The sequence below is a fragment of the Megascapheus bottae genome, chromosome 2 (assembly GCF_031878675.1).
Source record: "Megascapheus bottae isolate mThoBot1 chromosome 2, mThoBot2.hap1, whole genome shotgun sequence".
Taxonomy (NCBI): domain Eukaryota; kingdom Metazoa; phylum Chordata; class Mammalia; order Rodentia; family Geomyidae; genus Megascapheus; species Megascapheus bottae.
Genome location: NC_143510.1, coordinates 17,399,332 through 17,421,161, shown reverse-complemented (window position 1 = coordinate 17,421,161; position 21,830 = coordinate 17,399,332). Strand labels below are relative to the sequence as shown.

At 43.6% G+C, this 21,830-nt stretch overlaps 1 protein-coding gene across 1 annotated transcript in view; it reads right to left on the bottom strand.

Annotated features, from left to right (window-relative positions):
• Positions 1–499: 499 nt before the first annotated feature.
• The window catches only part of Stimate (STIM activating enhancer), a 44,750-nt gene continuing 23,419 nt past the window's right edge, over positions 500–21,830 (bottom strand). Inside the window, exons 2-8 of the mRNA XM_090321108.1 lie at positions 16,293–16,341; positions 12,054–12,149; positions 9,998–10,119; positions 4,535–4,647; positions 2,889–2,966; positions 2,017–2,166; positions 500–880 (exon numbers count right to left, since the gene is read on the bottom strand). Of these exons, the coding sequence (XP_090177234.1) occupies positions 764–880; positions 2,017–2,166; positions 2,889–2,966; positions 4,535–4,647; positions 9,998–10,119; positions 12,054–12,149; positions 16,293–16,341 (725 nt within the window). The 3' untranslated portion in view covers positions 500–763. The remainder of the gene's footprint in view (positions 881–2,016; positions 2,167–2,888; positions 2,967–4,534; positions 4,648–9,997; positions 10,120–12,053; positions 12,150–16,292; positions 16,342–21,830) is intronic.

The following is a 21,830-nucleotide window of genomic DNA, read 5'->3' as shown; positions in this document are numbered from 1 at the left end:
ACATTACCTAACAACAGTGCCAACAACAAAAAAACCTCCTGACTTTTACCTCTCTCCAGCTCATACCCCATGAAAGGCAAACAAATCCACTTCTTTGGGGTTTAAAAAGTTTTTAAATACAATAGTATAAAAATATAACTTAAAAGTATAAAAGTCAAATAGCATACGGAAGACTTAAAAATCTATGTTTTGCCCATTAGTGTATAGGTACTCTGTAGGAAATAAACACATACTCAAAAAACAGTAACACTGTCATAGCTCATAAAACAGGCTTAGAAATCAAGAGTTACAAAAGCCATTTTGAGTAAGAAAGCATTCTAGTTCCAACTTGGTCAATGAGTGACTATCAACCCCAAGCACATCATGTGTCCACACAGCCAGCAGCCTCAGTGTAAAGACCCACCAAGGTCTGTGTGTGCTCTGGTTTCTTCCACCATGCCACCCAGTCAGACATAGGGTCCTTCACAGCACTGTTCAGAACAACAAACAAACAAAGCTCTTAGCTTGCATATTTGGTCAGTGTTTGTAGTGCAACTGAGCAGGGGCCCTCCAGCTGCCCACAGCACCCCTGGCCGCTGGTTTCTCTTCCCTCTTTTTAAGTCACAGTAGTCTGGGGTAGGCAGAGAGCAGGAGACAGCAAGAGGAGTGGAGGTAGAAGAGGAGAGGCAGAGAGAGAAAGGAGGGGATAATGCTGTGGGGTGACCATCTGCCGATCCAGCAGTCAGGCGGGCCCCAAACCTGTCACCCCCAGCAAGGGAATGTGTCATACAGGCAGCCCGAAGCGATGCTTCTTTTTCTTCACAGGTTTAAGTGGTGTTAGTCTGCGGAGGTCCTCCTCTGCATCCGACTCCTCCATTTCATCATCTGCTGAGATCAGGATCTGAGCAATGGAGAAGCATGGCTGGAATCACTGTCAGCAGTGGCTTCTGTGTTTATCCCTCTTGGACCCTGGGCCCCCCTGTGAGGCTTCAAGTCTCACAATTCCTTAGAAGAGGATCACAGGAAGGCCCCTCACTGTACTCAATGACACATGCTGGTCTACCCCTGCAAGCGCTGCCAGGGCTCCTCACTGCTTCACTCAACTTTCAGCTGGACCCAAACAAATCAGAGCTAACTCAGCAGGGCAAATACCCTTCATCTTGATGTCTGGAGTCCCAGGGCTTTAAATATAGCAGAAACAAACTGACAAGCTCCTTTCAAAAGGAAAACCATCCAGAGGACACACATAGCACTACAGGATTTCAGAGGGTCTGTCTCCAACCAATTCTGTAACATCTGAAGGCAAAGACTGACACTTGCTTTCTGAGATCCTGCAACAACTCAGTCATGAAGCTGACATTCAGGACAAACATACCCATTCTATATCTACCTAATGGCCTCATTATTTGAGCACCACAGAAAAACTGGAACAGTTTACTCTAGGTAGAAAGGCTTGCCATCTGTGTTCTACCTGTGCAGGGGAACACAAACTATAACTTTGGAACAAGGGCAAACAATTTCTCATGTCTCTCCTGGATTGTTCTCTTAAGGGCTTTCCCAATGAAATCTTTACTGACCCCTTACTGTCTAGATAAACACATCCCGATACCTTATCCTGGACCACAGAGTGCCTTGCCATCTAGCTCAGACTCCTGCTAAATCTCATTTCTTGTCATCTATCCTAGACTCTGTGATAAACCTTCTAGGTCTGCCTATTCCTACATTTTAGAAGTTTCCTGTTGGTATAGATACCTTGCCTGCTGATGGTAAACAGGGCTTCTAGCACCTTAGTGCTTAAAGATCAACTATAAAGCCCAAGGAGGTCCTTATAGCTTCCTAGAAACAAGACAGCTCCCCCTTGTTGTTCTCTACTGGCAGAGGACCTGGAGGCAAACTGCCTTCACTATGTATTCCATGGTCCTCTTTGGCTCATCTTTCTCCCCACTCTGGCTGGTGTTGGGATACAGTACTCAGGTGGCCAAATGAAGCACAACATGTGTAGGGGCTGGTGGTCCTGGAGAGTTTGGAAGCCCCTACCTCAGATTCAGACTCTTCATGGGATGCTGCCCTTCGGTAGCGGACCTTGCTCCCATTCCTTGAGTCCTGGTTGGCTCCCCTTTCTTCTAGTTTAGCTTTCGTCTTCCCCTTTCTCATGAGGAAATTGTCTACTACCCAAAACATCAATGCCTGTAGAAAGAGAAAGGTTACTCTGGGATAGTCCCCTTGCAAAGCAAATCAGAGTGGCCTTTACTCAGATCTATTCCAGGTTATAAAATGCAGAAGTACGCAAAGAGAAACTTCATCCAGTCCCCTGCAATCTTCCAGAAGCTTTGAGAGAGTTTTCTAACCTATTTCCCTCACTGAAGTCTTAGTATCACAGATAATGCAAGAAAATTTCTGCCCTACGTACTAATGAGTTTTGAAGTAACAGGCAGCCTGTCTTAGACCCAGAACCAAAGTCTCTGGATACCCGCTCTGGACTCCCACAGGCCCAGGGCATGTATTCTGACACTCTACATGCCATGGTTCCTTTACCACTATTATTAATGTTTTCTTGCCTTTTTTCCCCCTAAGGCATTGTGCTCTTGAGTTTTCCTAAGGTATGAGGTCAGTAATAAATGATCAGGGCATGTTTGAAATGATCCTGACCTATAAGTGGCACTGCACATTGGGTATGATATCTCGGTGAGGGGCTGCCCAGTTGGGAGAACAAGACAAAGTTTCCAGGACCTTTCGTTTTGATAGGGGAGCTGGAGTGGGAACCTGCCTTTTGTGGAAATAATCTCATCACCTCTAGGTATGGGGATGAGACTGAGGAGGTAACAAACGGTTTGCCAACTCAGAACTATGAATAGGAATGTGGCAAGGCAAAGTATAAGCTGAGGTAAAACAGGCAATATGGCACTGACATTGACAAAGAAGGGCACAATCAGCATGACGATGGCGAGTTTCAGGTCTGGGTTTTCAATAGGATTCAGTAGTGCCACCTGTAAAGAGAAGTAGACTCTGTGAGGTGGGCGACCATGGAGAAGGCACAAGAGTCCCCGAAAAGGGCTTAGTTTAGATACTCCCCCAGAGCACAGTGGGAACAGTCCTAAGGGTCATGGTGTACAGTGTCCTATATCTGACTGCTAACTGCCACTCTGAGCTGCTATTTGGTGTGGACTTGCACAGCACAGTGGACTTACAACCAGTGGCCCAGAGCCAAGCAGTGCTCCACCAAGTATGGAGGGGCCTAGTAGCTCTGAAATACCTTGGCTTATCTGCTTAAATATGAATAACCTAGACACAGATATAAAACCAAACGGGAAGCAAGTTTTGAGATGTTCCAGAAAACTCTTTAGTGATTTCACTGAGGGAACAAGAATTGCAGCATGGGGAGCAGAGGGCAGAGGCTAGGCTAGGGAAATTTGTGGGCTCACCGGGGTATCAGCATGTAGGTGGTCACAGATGGGAAGCTGCTTGTGATACCAAATGGCTTAGTAAAATCACTGGTCAAGACAGGTATGTGAGGAAATCTGCAAACCCAGAGACATTGACAGTTGCAAAGTCTGAGGATTAATCAGATAATAAGCAACCCACAGACAGGGACTGTATTTCCATTAGGTCTACACATCACAAAGTTTAATCTAGAGTAGACACTTACTTAAATGAAGCTGATGGATACCAAGTAAAAGAACAACAAGTTAATGCTCTTATAAATAGCTGCCTAAGGCCAGGAGTTTGGCCTAGTGGTAGAATGTTTGCCTAGCATGCATGAAGATGTGGATTTGATTCCTCGGTACCACATTAAAAAAAAAATGCCAAAAGTGGTACTGTGGCTCAAGTGGTAGAGTTTGAGCTTTGGGAAAGCCCAAGGACAGTGCTCAGGCCCTGACCTTAAGCTCAGGACTGGCAAAGAAAGGGAAAGGGGGTGGGGGAGATGGAGGGAGGGGGAAAGGGGAGAGAGGAGAGAGAGAGAGAAGGAAGAAGGAGAGAGAGGGAGGGAGGAGAGAGAGGGAGGGAGAAGAAGGGAGGGAAAAGGAGGGGGGAGAAGGAGAGGGGGAGAGAGAGAGAGGGAGAGAGACAGAGAGAGAAAGAGAGAGGGAGAGGGAGTAGGAGAGAGGGAGGGTGGGAGAAACATAACTGCCTAACTGGGTGCAATGGTTCATGCCTATAATCCTAGCTACTCAGGAGACTGAGATCTGAGGATTAAAGCCAGCCTGCACACTAAAGTCCATGAGACTCATCTCTAATTAACCACCAGAAAACTGGAAGTGGCACTGTGGCTCAAGGGGTAGGGCGGTAGCCTTATGCTAAAGAGCTCAGGGACAATACCCAGGCCCAGAGTTCAAGTCCCACAACTTACAAAATAAATAAATGAATAAAAATAAATAAATGAAATAAAATAAATAAAGAATTGCCTATCAGACCAAATCCAGGGTGCATTCATGAAGTTAAGACAAAAACAAATTTGGTTTTCCAACCAGGCTGGACTGTGAGGGTAATGGGGGAGGGGGAGGTGTTGTTTGCTTAGCTTAGCAGGGAGCTGCAGAAGCAGGGGTGAGAAGCAAACCTTTTTCCACTGGAGTATGAGGAGAACGATGAAGACGACCGACTTTTCAAAGATCATGATCACAATGTAAAGGGCACACTGCCCAACCCAGGCCCCACACTGCAGAGGGTCTCCTGTAGGGACAAGATGATGCTTAGTCACACATGCCCAGGCTTCCACATGGAACACACCCTCACCCAACTCCCTACAGCTTCCCACAAGCCCTCACATCTCTAGCCACTCTGGCTCTATTACTACTACTTCATGAGTCTCACAGATTTTGAATACAATCAGAGAATTCCTAATTTGGACATACCAGAATGGCCTTCCTTAAGACATTCTAAGACAGAATTAAGAGGCACTAATGTTAGTAAGTGCTCAATGCTGGGGCTCAAAAGACTGGCTCTCTCTGTCCTTTGGCAGCAAAAGCCATGTGAAATAAGACTGCTATTATTATCTACTGCTGACTTTTTCAGTGAGTAGTGAGTGATACACTTCCTTTCCTCTGTCCATGAACAGACTGATGCTGTGATTTATCCTCAAACACTCTGTCTAGAGACAGGAAGAGGGGAGAACCCCCTCTAGTGTGTGTGAGCGTGTGAGCATGTGAGTGTGCGTGTGTGCGTGTGTGTGTGCATGCACGCGCCAGACCTGGAGCTTAAACTCAGCCAGACCTGGAGCTTAAACTCAGGGCCTGCATGCACTGTCTCTGAGTCTTTTTGCTCAAGGCTAATGTTCTACTATCTGAGCCACAGCTCTTTTTAATGCTTAATCAGAGATAAGTATTGTATGCTTTACTGTCCAGGCTGGCTTCCATCCCCGAGCCTTAGATCTCAGCCTTCTTGAGTAGCTTGGATGGTAGATGTGAGCCACTTTTTTTTTAAAATTTAGGAATTTCAGTATCTTTTTCTTTTTTGTGGATTAAGGATTTGAACTCAGGGAGTTTTATTTGCTAGATACGTGGTCTGCTACTTGAGCATATCCCTGGCTCATTTTGGTGTGTGTGTGTGTGTGTGTGTGTGTGTGTGTGTGAATATCAGGGGATCATCCAGAAGCTGCCTGAACTTTGCTGGCCAGAATGGAAGCAGAGTAACAGATTAGGGGTGGCAAAGACCCCAATTCAGGCTATGCGAATAGGAGACCCAAAGAGAAGTTTTCAGCTTCTCACAGATTCTTTTGTTTTCATAGTAATCCCTGTCGCTGCGGCAGCCCTGCCCTGGCCTGTCAACTGTACACAGTAGAAATATAAGTGAATGTTTTTACCCAGATATAATGGGCAACACACCAGGTTATGCTGTTCCCTTTTCTGGAAACTGCTGAGAGACAAGTTATAGAAAGAATGAAGAAACTCAGCAGCTGCTTTTTGGGGGGTCTTCCTATTGCCTTCCACCTCTAGGGTAGGGAATATGAGCTAGAAGCAAACCACTTCTGAAGCACAATTTGCCTTTGTAAAGTTGTTAAAGGAATTTTGTAATGCTTTTAGTAAACCACCTGACCTTATTGAGAAAACTTTGCAAAACCAGTAAATAAAACTATTTGCTAAGTTTATTAAGTAAGACTTAGTATGATATAGCCTGACAGGAAACACCACTGGGAAATATTTGATGTGGGACTTGTGTGCCTAGAAACCAACAGAGAAAGTGAGCATACTCTGTTTGCTCTTACACTGTGACTGATTAGTAAAAACTGTGACTGCCTTTGGTTTTCATTTTCATGCAGAAATAAGAAAGTTCAGTTAAGTTTGGTGCTTCATACCTGCTTTGGAGGTGACTCAAGGCCAGGCCAAGCAAAAACATTCACAAAACCCTATCTCAGTCAATGAAAAACTAGATATCATAAGGCATACTTGTAATCCTAGAGTAATCCCAGCTATATAGAAAGTGAAAATAGGAGGATTGTGTTCTAGGCTAGTTTGAGCATAAATGGGAGATACTATTTGAGAAACAGCTAAATCAGAAGGGCCTGGGGGGGCACGGCTCAAGTAGTAGAGTGCCTGCCCAGTAAGCATAGGCCCTAGGTTCAAACCCCAGTATCTCCCACCCCCTAGCACACACAGTTTAAAACCATGAGAAAACTAAAGAGAAAAAGGGCCTGTGTCTATCTTTGACACATCCTCTCTTGTGATTCTAGACTACATGTCATCAGAGCTGGACTAAGTGCAAGTATAGCTTTTTTCATTTCTGTTTCTTTAAGAGTCAAACACTCCTCATAATACTCATTTCTAACTGACAAATGTGCCAAGCATGGTTGCTGAGTCCTGCTCTTTTCTGTTCTGGTTTTGATGAATCATTCCTTCAGAAAATAAGTTGCACCAGGCGTGGTGGTTCACACCTGTAATCCTAGCTACTCAGAAGACTGAAATCTGAGGATTGAGGTTCAAAGCCAAGCCTGGACACTAAAATACCATGAGACTCTTTATCTCCAATTAACCATTAGAAAATCAGAAATGATGCTGAGGCTCAAGGGGTAGGGTGGTAGCCTTGAGCTGAAGAGCTAAAAGGACAATGCCAGGCCCAGAGTCTAAGCTCCATGCCTGAACCCCACTCCCCTGCCCCCAAAAAAAAGAAAAAAGAAAAAAAAGTGAAAAGAAGTTGCAGGGCTGGGAGTGTGGCCTACTGACAGAGTGGTTGCCTAGCATGCATGAAGCCCTGGATTTGATTCCTTAGTACCACATACACAGAAAAGGCTGGAAGTGGTGCTGTGGCTCAAGTGGTAGAGCACACTTTGAGAAAGCTCAAGGACAGTGCCCAGGCCCTGAGTTCAGGCCCTAGGACTATAAAAAGTTATAGGGGAAAAAGGGCCCAAGAAACACACTGCATTGAGAGGCTTCTGGAAGGGAATATTTGGATAGGGCAAGCAGCAAAAGCCATGAAGCAGTACCATGGACATGACTTCATTTTCAGAGAAACAGTGACCTGCAGATACTACGTAATACCGAGAACTACTCACTCCTTTGATCAGGTGAGTGTGGCATCAGTGTCCCAAGTTCTGTGGAAATAAGCTCCTTTTCTTCGCTTACCTGAGAAGGTTGTGATGTTTATATGGGTGTTCCTGCTTCAGATTTACAGGTAGGCTTACAGATATAGGGGGCAGAATCATGAATGAATAATAGAATGTCCACATCCTATTTCCTGGAACTTGTGGATATGTGATATTTCCTAGCAAAGAGAGGAATCACAACTACCAATAGGCTTGAGATTAAGAAATGGAGAGTAGATGAAGTGTCTAGATTTGCCCAAGTTATCACATGGCACTTTAATGTAGAAGACAGCAGTGGAAGGTCACAGCAAGGACAGAGCAGTGTGATGTGACAAGAACCTGATCTATTGCTGGCTTTGAAGACAGAAGAAAGAAGCCAAGAGCCCAGGAATGCAGACAGCCTTTGGAGGCTGCAAAGGGCAACAGAATTAATTTTCCTAAAACATCCAGAGGATCTACCCCTATATGGATACCTTGATTTTAGTCAAGAGAACCACACACTAGACTTCCAAAGAACTGTAAAATAATCTAGATTATCTCAATTCATGAAGTCTGCTAATTTGTTTCAGCAGCAATAGAAAACAATAGACATTAACACATAGAACACAGGTAACTGAGTTGTCAGTCTGGGGAGCATTCCTAGGATGGTCCTTGACCACAGGCAACTTTTTCTGGAGATGCCTTGTCTTGAACACTGGTTCCCAATAGCACTGACTTAGGTAAGACAGAGGCCAAGGCAGGCAATATGGGGAGAGAAGGAGGCACAAACACAGCCACTGCCTTCTTCCTTTTGTGGAGGTGGAGACAGACAAAACATGTCTGTGAACAGTTAGTGCTCCCTCATTCAAGGTGTATCAGAATCAGACCTGACCTTTGCTCCCAGGTCACATAGCTGACAGCAGGGAACCATGTTAGCTCTGTCAGTTATAGGCTTCTAGAAGGGATTTGTTTTTTTTTTTTTTTGGTCGTGGGGCTTCAACTCTGGGCCTGAACCACGATGAAAGCTCAGGGACACCCTACCCCTTAAGCCACAGCGCCACTTCCCATGAGATAAGAATCTCATGGACTTTAGTGCTTAGGCTGGCTCTGAACCACGCACGAGCCTCAGATCTCAGCCTTCTCAATAGCTAGGATTACAGGCATGACCCACTGTACCTGGCTTCATGAAGTGATCTTGACAGCAAAGGAGTAGGGGTGAACACTGTGGAAGTAGGAGGGCTTAAGAATCCTGCTGCAGAGAGTCCACACTGGCTAGATGAGCCACCTAACTCCTCTGGGTGGCTATTCTATAAACAAGGATGACATCACATTGGTCCACATATGCTGTGGTCCATTTTCATCCTACAAGCTGAGGAACTGAGCTTGTACCTCAGAAGCTTTTCCTGGAGGCCAAGAAGGCACATGTTGTTGGTGGACACTTATCTTAAGTTAGTGACTCATTAGCATCAAGTAACTGGCTAAAAAAAGCCCTCCCCTGAGCTCATCTCCCCCCAGTGGAAACAAATAATTACTTGATTTTACAAATTCCCCAAACACTCATAGCTAGTTCTATGAGTCAGCTGTCCTTTTACACCTCAGTCCCATGAGGATCTTCAGCCATCTAGGAGTGAGTGGTCACTGCTCCCAGAGCCATGAGTTGAGAGGCCTAACCAGGAAAGAGCAGCAGGATCCAGAGTTCCATTCCCACTTCCCGCCTCTTGTCCTGGGTGGCTGTGATTATAAAGCTCCAGTTGAGAAAAGGAGCTCTTGCCTGCAGACAACAGGCTCACAGGGAAGGTATGACAGAGCTGAGTTCTTAAACTTGTCCTGAAACACAAGTGAGGACTCAAAGAGGGCAGCTGACCAGCAGTCCCGTGGAGGCCACGCCAGATGTTTCTCATGTTCAGTCAGCTTCCTACTTACAACTGTCTTACCCACAAGCCACCTGTTAAAACCCTGACTGATATCACATCTCTGGTGATGTGACTGGTACATCCAGGTGCCAGCTAGAGGAAACTATCGAAGCACATAGTTGGAAGAAGCAAAGCAACCTGGCTACACGCTGCCTTGAGGATGCACCCCGAAGTCTGGCTGTGTAAGCTCTGCTTTGCCAGCAGAATAGCCTAACATGGCACAAGTACAAGTACATAGCATTAAGGGAGACAGGACTTCAGCAAAATGAGAATCCCCCACAACAGGCAGAAAGAGAAGGTGAGCTCTATGGGAAATCTGACCTAATGAGATGGCCTTGCAGTCCTAAAGGTGGGTCTGCTAGTGCCCTCTCGCAGAAGAGCAAGTATGCAGCCTTTCCCTGAGTTCAGAGTGTCTCTTGGCTCCTGCCACCTTTTCTGCCACAAAGGTGACAGTCTTAGCCTGAGGAGGAGGATGCTCAGTTCTCAGAATCGGCCACCTCCTCCACATGGAAGAGATAGCCATCAGCTCCCAAACCCAGGATCCATTTACTTGATGGGTTGCACAAAGCATGCTGCCCCTACCACGCCCCATCAGATGTATATGGTATATTACCATATTCGCCAAAACGCAGGGATTCCCACTGCTGCCACTCCACCAAGACGCTGACGGCACGCACTCCCACATAGATAAGCAGCATGCCCACAGTGGCGTCCAGAAGAAAGTTGATGAGGTACCTAGGAGGAGAGGGTACTGGCATGGTCAGTGGGCAAGAACCATTGGCCTGCAACCTCAGCACAGTGCTTACCAAGGTCAACCTTGAACTAGACTTGATCTGGGAGCTGGCAGACTTAAATGTACCCACACAAGAAGTTGCAGAGGTCATGTCTGTCACTTCCAGGTGCCTGGCAACAGGATGCTAATATTCAACAATTTGAGGGAACAATGGGAGGACTAAAGCTTGAAGAACTTTAAGTGCCTTTGACAAACCAAGATTCAAAAGAGGAAATACCTGGGAACAGCCAAGGAAATAAAACTTAATTAACAGCAATAAAAATCTGCCTGTTGATTTTGCTTTCTTCTTAATGGTCCAACCCTCATGACTTCCCACAACAGTGCTACTGTCCCAGGACAGTCAGAAAACTAGTCCCCAAAGTCTCTTATACAAAAAGGGGAGGCCATGTGGCCCTAACTCACTTCCATCAGCAATCATGTGCAAAAATACTTCATACTTTTGTTTTTCTAATGCTAGGTATAGGATCCAGGATTGTGTACTTAGGGAAGTGTGCTACCACAAAGCTTCCTCACAAGCTGTTACTTTGAAGAGAACTTTACTGATCTGGGAAAGGCCCAGAGATTAGTGGGAGATCCAGAAGTCATGTCTACAGTGACAACTTTCCTTCATCAAGGAAAGGCCTCTTGCCCACCTTCCCTCCCTTGAGGGCCCTGTGCCCAGAAACAGATGAACACTGCTGGCTACAAGCCCCAGCAATCTGGAGGAGACAAAATGGGAAATAAGGTCATGTCCTTAAAAACAAGCTCCAGGACACTGAGCCAGACTGCAGGGAAATTCCAAGTGGTTGAGACCTGCGACAATTTACAAAGACTGCCCTAGCCTTGATAAGCACAGCACTCCAGCATCAGAGGGAACATGCTACATTTAGTTCTCAGTGGGCCAGAAAACCAGTGTAGAGGGAGGGTGACAGATTTCTCCTGCCTGCCTTCCTCTTTAGCGTCTCAAGGTGTCACTCTCAGACCAGAGATAAAACAGCACTGCTGTCTTCCACAGCAATTTCTCATCTGTCCCAAGGCTCTAGCTCTCAGATACTAATATCTATTTAATGTCAAGTGCTACTTACACTTAAGTTCTCACATCTGAGACCCAGTCTGAAAACAAGAACAATAGATATATCTGTTGGCATTACATTCATTCATGCACTTGCCAAATACTATTGAGACTGCCATGCTGATGCCTTGGGAAACAAAGACCAAGCTCTATACTGTGTATTCAACCAATGAGAGATGGACAGATAGCAGGGTACTATGTGGGCTTTGAGCCCCTCAAACTAATTCAAGTCTATTTCACCACTTAAGCTATAACAACTCTGTACCAACTAGAATGTGTGGATAATAAAGGTATCTATAGAGTAGGGCTGCTCTGTAGGTGAAAGGAGGCAGAGGAAACATACCTCTTCTGCCACTCTATCTTCTAATAGAAGGACTGACAAGGAGAACAATATTGCAGGGCCAGTTAAGGTTTCAGACAGATTTCCCTGGGAGCTGTGTAGCACTCTTCACAAAGTTGAACAACCCATATTCTTTAGGGTAAATTGTTCATAATAGTTCTGCCCCTGAAAGGCTGAGTCCACAGGGAGGCTGCAGAAACATTCCCACAATGTTACCCTGTTTTTCCAGGAGCTGTTGGGAACTTTGGAGATGTAGAATAATCTGGGCACAAAGGACAGAACTTGGACTGAATGTCAGAAAGTCAATGAATGGAGTAATTGTTAAAGCCCTGAGACTCAACTGATCACTTAGTATGAGTTCATGGCAGCGTGCAAAGAAACACAAAGGAGAGAGGGGGTACTCTCTCCAAGCCAGAAGGGGAGGACAAGAGGCAGAAAGCATGATGAGGACAGATCCTGACCACATGCGAATATATGGCACTTACAGTGAACAAGGGTCCTCTTCAGTGAGGTCCGCTAGGTACACATTTGCGAAGTGGATGAACAGCATCCCTATGGCTTGTTTGGAAGTGTCTAAAAACCTGCACAGAAGAACCAGCGTAGTCATCAACTGGACAGGAAAGTAGTCTTTTGTGAAAAATGAACAGAACTAGAGCTATCCAGACCAACTCTGGGACTGGGCCTGAATCCCTAAACACAGTGGCAGAGGGGAGTACCAGAGGACAATGTAATACACAGGGGCTCCCAGATCTGGTCTTCACCAGGTCCCTGCCCAGTCCTGTGGCAAAAGCTAAATACCATGAAAAAAGTAGACAATAGGGTAAAAATTATCTATATTCATCAGTAATCTCAATAAAAACAAGTACACAGATGCTTAAAGTTTTATAAAGGGAGCCAGGCATGGTGGCTCATGCCTGTAATCCTAGCTACTCAGTAGGCTGAGATCTGAGGATTGCGGTTCAAAACCAGCCTGGGAACTAAAGTCTGTGAGACTCTTATTTCCAATTAATTACCAGAAAAAAGGAAGTAGCCCTGTGGCTCAAGGGGTAGGGTGGTAGCCTTGAGCTGAAGAGCTCAAGGACAGAGCCCAAGTCCAGAGTTCAAGCCCCACAACCAACCAAAAAAAGTTATAAAGAGATTTTGTTACAAGTATTTATTGAGGGTTCACTCAAAAGGAAATAACTATCTTGTCAGCATAGGGCCAGGAGTGGTAGAGTGCTTGCCTAGCATGCATGAAGTCCTAGGTTCGATCTCTCAGTACCACATACCCAGAAAAAGCTGGAAGTGGTGCTGTGGTTCAAATGGTAGAGCACTAGCCTTGAGAAAGCCCAAGGACAGTGACCAGGCCCTAGTTCAAGCCTCAGGACTGGCCAAAAAAAAGTGAGCTCAAGGGAGTTTACAAAAGTGGCTTCTTGGGTTGGGAATATTGCCTTGCATGCACAAAGCTCTGGGTTTGATTCCTCAATACCACATAAACAGAAAAAGCCGGAAATGCTGTGGTTCAAGTGGTTGAGCACTAGCCTTGAGCACAGAGAGGCTCAGGGATGGAGCCCAGGCCCTGAGTTCAAGCTCCAGGACCAGCAAAAAAAAAAAAAGTGGCTTCTGATTTGTTTTAGACTTCTATCCCTAAATCTACTTCTGAAGTTCAATTTTATTCATATTTGAATAAATATCTGCCACTGTAGGGTCATTCTATATGAAGAAATGCCTGACAAATACATATCAAAGAATCTGTAAGGAGAACACACTTGGATTTTTCCCTGATTTCTGACCCAGACCTCCCAAAATCCCTTGCAATTTTCCCATGTGCCAGGGATGCTAGGAGCATTTTTTGTCTTTCATGCTTACTAGACAGGTGCTGTAACACTTGGGAACTGGTTCCCAACTCTCTTAGGCTTTAGTTATTTTTTCAGACTAGCTCCTAAGCCTCTCAAAATTCTGCCCAGGGCTGGACTCAAATAGCTCCTTCCTAACTTCTGCTTGTTCTTTGACATAGGATCTAACTAACTTTTTTCCCAGGCTGGCTTCAAACATCTATCCTCCTATTTCTCTTCCCCAAACTGGGATTGCAGGTATGAGTCACTGCACTTGGTTTGGTTTTTTATCCTAGTTCCTGTTAGAGGGCTTCTACTCCTTTGAAATGTTCTGTGTGATAGGAGTATCTTTGTTCTAATAAGGTGATTGTGGCAGGGAAAATTAAAAGAAATACCAGTCATGATTAGAAACTTAGAACGTTCAGTGCCCCCATTCTCTGGGAAAAGGAGAAGGGCTGGAGTCTGAATTAAAACATAATCATACCTACATGATAACATTTCCATACAAATCCTTAAACTAGGGGTTTGGAGTGCTTTGGAGTCAGTGAAGAAATTTACATGAGAGCATGGTACATACCAAATCCACAGGCATGGAAGCACCGATGCTCGGTGTCTGTCAGCTCTTGTTTATTCTATATAGCTATCCTGAAAGTTAATTCTGTCAACTTGATGGGACTGGAAAAAACTTTAGAAAGGTGTACTGTCTGGGTATCTGTGGAGTAATTCCCCAAAATTAGATGAGGGCTCTGATCTGATGATGGATTAATCCTATGATGGGGTTCATAATATGATGGCATTATTGAAGGTGGTGAAAGACAGATAAAAGTAGGCCATTGTGGGGGTATGTCTATGGTGGTTATATCTTGCCTTAGCTCCTTCCTGCATTCTCCCTTTCCTCTGCTTCCTGGCCACCATGATGTGAGCTGCTCTGTTCTGTCATGTCCTCGCTACTATAATGGACTGGTGTCTCTGAAATGGCAAGCCAAAATTAATAATTCCTTTTTTAAAGTTGTGGATATCAAGCATTCTGTTCCAGCCATGAGAATCACAATTTTTATCCTTCATAATGTAAATAATATTTTCCTCAATTTTGAGATCCATCTCTGAAGGGATTGTATGAAACGCTGATTTTTGTTTGGAGGAAGGGGATGGGATCAGTCATGGGTCTTGAACTCAGCCTGGGCAGTGTCCCTGAGCTCTTTTTCTCTCAAGGCTAGCACTCCACCACTTGAGCCACAGTGCCACTTCTGGTTTTCTGATGGTTAACTGGAGATAAGAGCCTCATAGACTTTCATGCACAGGCTGGCTTTGAACTTCAACCCTCAGATCTCAGCCTCCTGAGTAGCTAAGATTACAGGTGTGAGCCACCATGCCTGGCTGAACCCCTGATTTTCTAAGTCAGAAGAGTGGGTTTCTTGAGGGTCCCACCCTGTAGGACTAAGTCCTTAGCCTGTGGTTCTACACTAACTCCAGATAGTGTCAGAATTAAGTTATGGGACACTTAGGCTGGTATCCCGATTGCTAGAAAATCAGCTAGTATAAGGAGAAAAGTCCCCATACATTTGTGGGTTTTTTTTTTTTTTTGGTCAGTTGTGGAGCTTTAACTCTGGGCCTGGGCACTGTCTCAGATCTTTAGCTTAAGGCTAGTGCTCTACTCTTTGAGCCATAGCACCACTTCCAGTTTTCTGATGGTTAACTAGAGATAAGAGTTTCATAGACTTTTGTGCCTGGGTTGGCTTTGAACCGAGATCCACAGATCTTAGCCTCCTGAGTAGCTAGAATTACAGGCATACGGCACCGGCACCTGGCTCACACATTTTTTTAAAAAATAGTTTTCTTCTATCCTAGGACCCAAAGAGAGTAGTTCTGAAAGGTTAGTTCTGAGAAGCCAGGAGTAGGGACTAGTGGTAGAGTGCTTGCCTAACATCACGAAGCCCTGGGTTCAATTCCTTAGTATCACATACACAGAAAAAGCCGGAAGTGGTACTGTGGCTCAAGTGGTAGAATGCTAGCTTTGAGAAAGCTCAAGGACAGTGCCCAGGTCCTAAGTTCAAGCTCCAGGACTGGCAAAAGAAATAAAGAGTAGTTCTGAAGACTAAGGCATTTAGATGATATGTCTCACTAACTTCCAAACTTCAGATTACTTTTTTTCCCTTACACATGTGAACTACTGAATCTAAGAACTGAAGCATAATCTAACAATGGTAAACAGAAACCCTGAAACAGAGACTGATGTACTATTTTCCATCCTCTAAAACAGGAAACAGAGTGATTAGTTGAATGCTAGTGGCTCACTTCTGTAATTCTACCTATTCAGGAGACTACGATTAGAATATTTAAGGTTTAAGACAAGCCTGGGCAAAACCCTCTCTCAAGCCAATGAGCTAAGTATGCACAGTGGTATATGACTGTTATCCTAGCTTAGATCAGAAGGATTCCAGTCAGTCAGTTCAAGTCAGTCTAGACAATGACATTTATGAAACACTCATCTGAACAGAAAATGCTGGGCATGATAACACATGCATCATCACAGCTACTGAGGGAAACATAAACAAGGGTCTGGCTCAGGTAAAAAGTGAGATCCTATCTCAAAAATAACCAAAACAAAAAGGCAAGAGGCATGGTTCAAGTGTTAGAGCACTTTCCTAACAATTGGCAAGACCTGGGTTCAAGTCCTAATTACTACCAAAAACAACAAACAAAATAAAGCTAAACACCATGCTTTGATATACATTGATCCTAATGATTAACTCAACAGAATCAAATGTTACTTTTTGCTAGATATCATTTTTTATATTCTATCCTCTAAGTACTCCAACAGTACTCCCCCTAAAACAAACAAAACCTCTCAACACAGTTGAAAGCATTCTAGGGATGTGTTAACACTTTAGTTAATACTTGAGTACATACCATATCTTCCACGGTCGTCTTTCGTGCTTTGGTTCTCTGAAGCGTTTAACTGTAAGAAGGACAGACAGGCATTAGTAGTTTTCCAAAGCAATGACAAAGCAAAGTGCACATACAAGTTATTGAGTTATTATTTTCTTTTTGCCTTGCCTTGCCTTGCCTTCCCTTCCGTCCCTCCTTCCTTCCGTCCCTCCACCCCCCCCCATCCGTCCATGCCTCCATGCCTCCAGTCCATTTATTTATTTATTTATTTATTTACTGACTGGAGATGAAGTCTAACAGACTTTTCTCCTTGGGCTGGCTTTCCTCAGGTCTCGGCCTTTCAAGCAACTAAGATTTATAGTTTTTAGCCTCTGCTATCCACTAGCATGTTCTCTTTCAATATGGTAACATACAATAAGCCCAGTGCAGTTTATAGGGGCCCTGTGTTGCTGAGGACTAGCATGGGTTATTCAGAACTGGAAACTTATGAAGAATGACTCCCAAGGTAGGCAAAACTTATTTTCTTCTTGTGACAAGGCTTACTAAGATACTACTAGAAGCAACAAAGCGGAATGTAGTTGCTTCTAACTTATGGGATATGCTCTCAGAGGAACATCCCATGCATCCACCAGCAGTGTAACAGAGTGCCCACTCCAAGCCAGACACTGAAGATACCAAAGTAAAATCAGCTGTCTAGCAACTAGAGGTCAGACATACAGAAGTACTAGAGAAGAGGCAAATCTAAGGTTAAAGGATAACCAGGCCCTATCTACCTGAAGGAAAAGCAGGCATTTAGGTCAGCTTTCTCTGCTGGAAATAATTAAGACGAGTATGGAAGTCTGGGTAAGAATTTACCAAGCCAACCAGTAAGGAGACAGAACATGTATTCTGACAGCCAAAAGCAGGAACTCATCGGTATATGAACATGGAAGAGGAGATTTGTCACAATCTAATTTGACTTCAGTATGTCAGGTAACAAGAAAACCTGACAGAAAAAGAACAGGCAAGGAAACAAAGGGAACACTTGATAAAGGGTCTTGAGTGTTGGGCCGAAGATTCTAGAATGAATCCTATAATAAAATAAGAGGCAGGGAAGATTCTAAGCATATTCAAAAACTTGCTGGAATTGATCTGGTAAAGGCCAATCACAAGTTTCTGAAGTGGAGGGAACCACAGGAAAATGCTGGCTGTGCTCACAGGAAGCAAGACTCTAGTGTACAAGAGTCAGCAGGTATAAGACACTCAGCAATGACTTGCTTGACTTCTGTTGGCAAAAGCTTCAACAAATTTGTGCCTGTGTCCTCAAATTTCTGCACAACTATCTGCACCAGAGGACATAAAAAGTCTAAAGCAAACCTCTTGAAGCTCTCAGCAAGTGTTTCTTCAATTCTGTTTACTGAAACAAACACTGAAAGTACTGACTGGGTGATGTTTACCCACAGAAAAGCACTGGAAAAGAAACAGACACTGATGCAAGGCTACAGAAGATGCCTCTTAAGAACTGGTAGGCAAGAAGCAACTTCTGGTGGAGTCCCAAGCTGCCAGTGAGGTTTCAAGAGGAAGAAGGTGGTGGGGAGAGAGAAACAGTTGCCTAAACAAATAAATACAACTCTCAATAAATATCAGCAGTCCACATTTGGCAGAGAAAGGCTTACCCTAAGAACTGAAAAGACAAGGCTGATGTTTGGAGAGCTGTGATAATATACAGACCAAAATGCTGGTGGAATTGCAAGGAGGTTTGTCTTTTCTTAACACATCACTTACCTAAAACCTAAACATTGCCCAAGAATTGGAAGCTGAGGTCCTGAGCTTCTGCTAGTCTGAATGGCACTCAAAAGTAGGCTCTTCCCATAAGCATGCTAACATTAAATGAGGCATTGGGGACTTGGGACAAAATGGTGTACCAGCCTCATGCTCAGTTAGCTCTTTGGCCTCAAGGAGACTGCTCTTGCCAATATAAAATAAAAAATATCAACCATACCCAAAAGATGTGCTCTCATCTTTAAAATGTATACCCTGAAATATGAGTGGCAGCAATTTCCCTTCAAATAGTTTAGGGGAGAAATGACACGTTATATATAATTATGCATTAAATATACTATATCACAAAGGATAAAATTATAACCACAAATAAATCAAAGTAGTTACGTAATAAATCCACATTAACAATTATACTATATTGTGGTATTACTGGTTCCATCCCCTATTACATACACTAATACCCAAACTACTGGTATGCTCTGTTTGTATATAAGAGGCAATTAAGGTTAAATGAGGCTTCTCATCCAATATGACTGGTATGGTTTTTGTTGTTGTTGTTTTGGGTTTGTGTGTGTGTGTGGGGGGGGGGGTCATGGGGCTTGAACTCAGCCTGGGCACTGTCCCTAAGCTTTTCAGCTCAAGGCTACCACCATACCACTTGAGCCACAGCTCCACTTCCCATTTTCTAGTGATTAATTGGAGATAAGAGTCTCATGTTCTTTAGTGTCTTGGCTTCAAACTGTGATCCTCAGATCTCAGCCTCTAGAGCAGCTAGGATTAAACCGTGTCCAACATGACTGGAATGTTTTTAAGAAGTGATCAGGATTACAGATATGAATATATCAAGGAAAGACCATGTAAGGATTACAACAAGCAAATCCTCAGAAGAAAGTAAGTCTGCCAACTTACACTTCCAGCCTACAGAGAAATGTCTATCATTTAAGACACCCAGTCTGTGATATTCTATTGTGGCAGCCCAAGCAAACTAATTCATATGAAAACATAGCAATTGGTAGCTAAGTGAAGGATATTAGGGATTCATTATAACCATTACTTAAAACTTTCCTATAGGTTTAGTATTTTTCAAAGAAAAAGTTATAGAGAAGACATACTCCAGAATAATAAACTATTACAACTATTCAAAGATCAATCTGGTAAGGCTTATCAAATTTTTAAATGCCCTTTAGCCTGCAATGTACTGTAAGGGATATATTCTATAAGTATTGGAGATATACCAAGATAAAGTTGCAATGCTGTCATAACAAAAACATTTAAAATTGAGGCTACATAGCATATTTGTTTGTTTAGCGGTACTTAGGTTTGAATTCAGAGTCTTGCACTTGCTAGGCAGGTACTCTACTACTTGAGACATGATTCCATTCATTTTTGCTCATTATTATTTTCTTTAAGGTTTCACAGACCAACATTGCCTTATAAGCATTTTTTATTTTTATTTTTTTTGGGGGGTCCAGTCCTGGGCTTGAGCTCAGGACCTGAGCACTGTCCTTGGACTTTCTCAAGGCTAGAGCTCTACACTTGAGCCTCAGCACCACTTCTGTTTGTTTGTTTGTTTTTTTATGAATGGAACCCCGTCTTCGTGCATGCTAGCCAAGCACTCTACCACTAGGCCAGACTCCCAGCCCCTTATTATTTGCTCATTTTTTTAAGATAGGGTCTTGCTTTTGCCTGGGCCAGCCTGGACCATGATCCTCCTATTTATACTTCATATCACAGCTGGAATGACTGTCAAATGAAGGCCACCACATCCAGCCCTTTTCTGTTGGACATAGGATCTCAGAAACATTTTCCTCAGGCTGACCTCAAACCATGATCCTGCCGATTTCAGTCACTTGAGTAGCTAGGATTACAGGCATGAGACACCATGCCCAACCAAATGGTATCGTTTACTTGTTTGAGACAGGATTTTACTTTGTAGCTCAAGCTGGCCTCAAAATTTTGGTCCTTCTTCCTGTGGAATGTTACGATTATAGATGTGTGCCATTATGCCCAGCTGGAAGGCATGATTTCTGAGTAATTATGGCCATTAAGAAGCCACTATTTTTTCACCCTGTTAATAGGAAAAAAGCCTTGAAAGTACCTCAAGAATTGGTCAGATTCATGGTGGGAGGAGGGAAATGGAGATAAAAACATGAGAAGGGGTTATTAATGTGAGAAGTAATGTACCTACTACCTGACAAATATAACTGTAACCCCTCTATACATTACCATGACATTCAAAAAAAAAAAAAGAATTGGTCAGATTCCACTCATCTGAGGTTCCAGGGTATGAAAGTATCAACTTAAGAACAGAACACTAAAGTCACCTTAATTCCACAGCCAGCTACCTAGAAAGTTCTAAGATTCATTTCACAATGAATCTTTGACCACTCAGCACTCAAAGGACAGTATAGCTGTGGTCCATAAGAGCCCAGCTACTGCTCAAGCTGGCAGCAGGCCTCACTGCTATCCACATAGGACTGGTTTTATAGAAATGCGAATAAGAAACTTATACTCTGATTTAAAAAGAAGGCCTGGTGGATCAACAAGATGTGATATTTATACACAATGGAATTCTATGCTGTTGTCAGCCATTGCCCCATTTGAAAGGAAATGAAAAAACTTAGAAAAAAATCATATTAAGTGAAGTAATCCAGACACAAAGGAACATAGGCTCAATGGTTTCCCTCATTTGTCACAATCAGTAGAAACGTTGGGCTCTCCTAGCAGAGATTTACAATAGAACAAAACCTAGATATATAAGGCCATATAGTATGACGTTAAATGAAAGGACCTCCAGGATATAGAAACAAAAGCCATATAATGAGTGATTGCTGTCCTTAATGTACTATGTTATCTTTTATCTCTTTTGCTGTCCCTTGGTTATCCCATATTGTTACAGTATTTCACCTTGTTAACTGAGATATTGTATATATGTGTATTTGGTTATTTGAAATAGGATAGGGAAGGGGGAAAAACAAGATGAGGGGCGAGGGTGAGGGGAGGGAAATGGGGACCAAGACATGAGAAAGGGTATCAATGTTTGTGAATTAATGTACCTTTTATCTGGTGAATATAATGTAACCCTTCTATTAATTACATTAAAAAATATATGGGGAAAAAAAAGAAGGCCTGGGAAGTCAGGAAATGTATGGTGAGGTTGAATTTGAATCCTTGCATGCAACCTGAGAGGGTGATGTATGAAACTGAGAGTGAAGCTGAAGATGCAACAGAGACCCCAAGAAAACCATGGGTAGCAAGCACAGCCAGACCAAGAAAGAGGCATGTGGGCTGTGGTCAGCAAGGCCATAGTGGGGCTGGCCAAAGCTATTTGGAGCTCATCTCCTACTGCTAGGTGTCCTATGAGGATATGGGCCCACAGGATTTAATGTTTAACCTGCAGAGTTTCAGTCATGCTCTGGTCTCATTCTTCCTTTCTATACCCCCATTCCTCCTTTCTGGAATGGAAATAATGTACTCTGTGACACTATATCTTGGAACATGTATCTTGCCTTTTGATTTTGTGGAAAATTACAGCTAAGAGTCTGTGCTGAGTCTTAGAGGAGACTGGACTTTTTTTTTTCTTTTCCCCAGTCGTGAGGCTTGAACTCAGGGCCTGGGCACTATCCCTAAGTCAATCTGTGCTCAAGGCTAGCATTCTACCACTTGAGCCACAGCATCACTTCCAGCTTTTTCTGTTTATGTCATGCTGAGGAATGCAACCTAGGGCTTCAGGCATGCTAGGCAAGAACTCTACTACTAAACCACATTCCTCCTGGACTAGAACTTTTGAGCAAAACT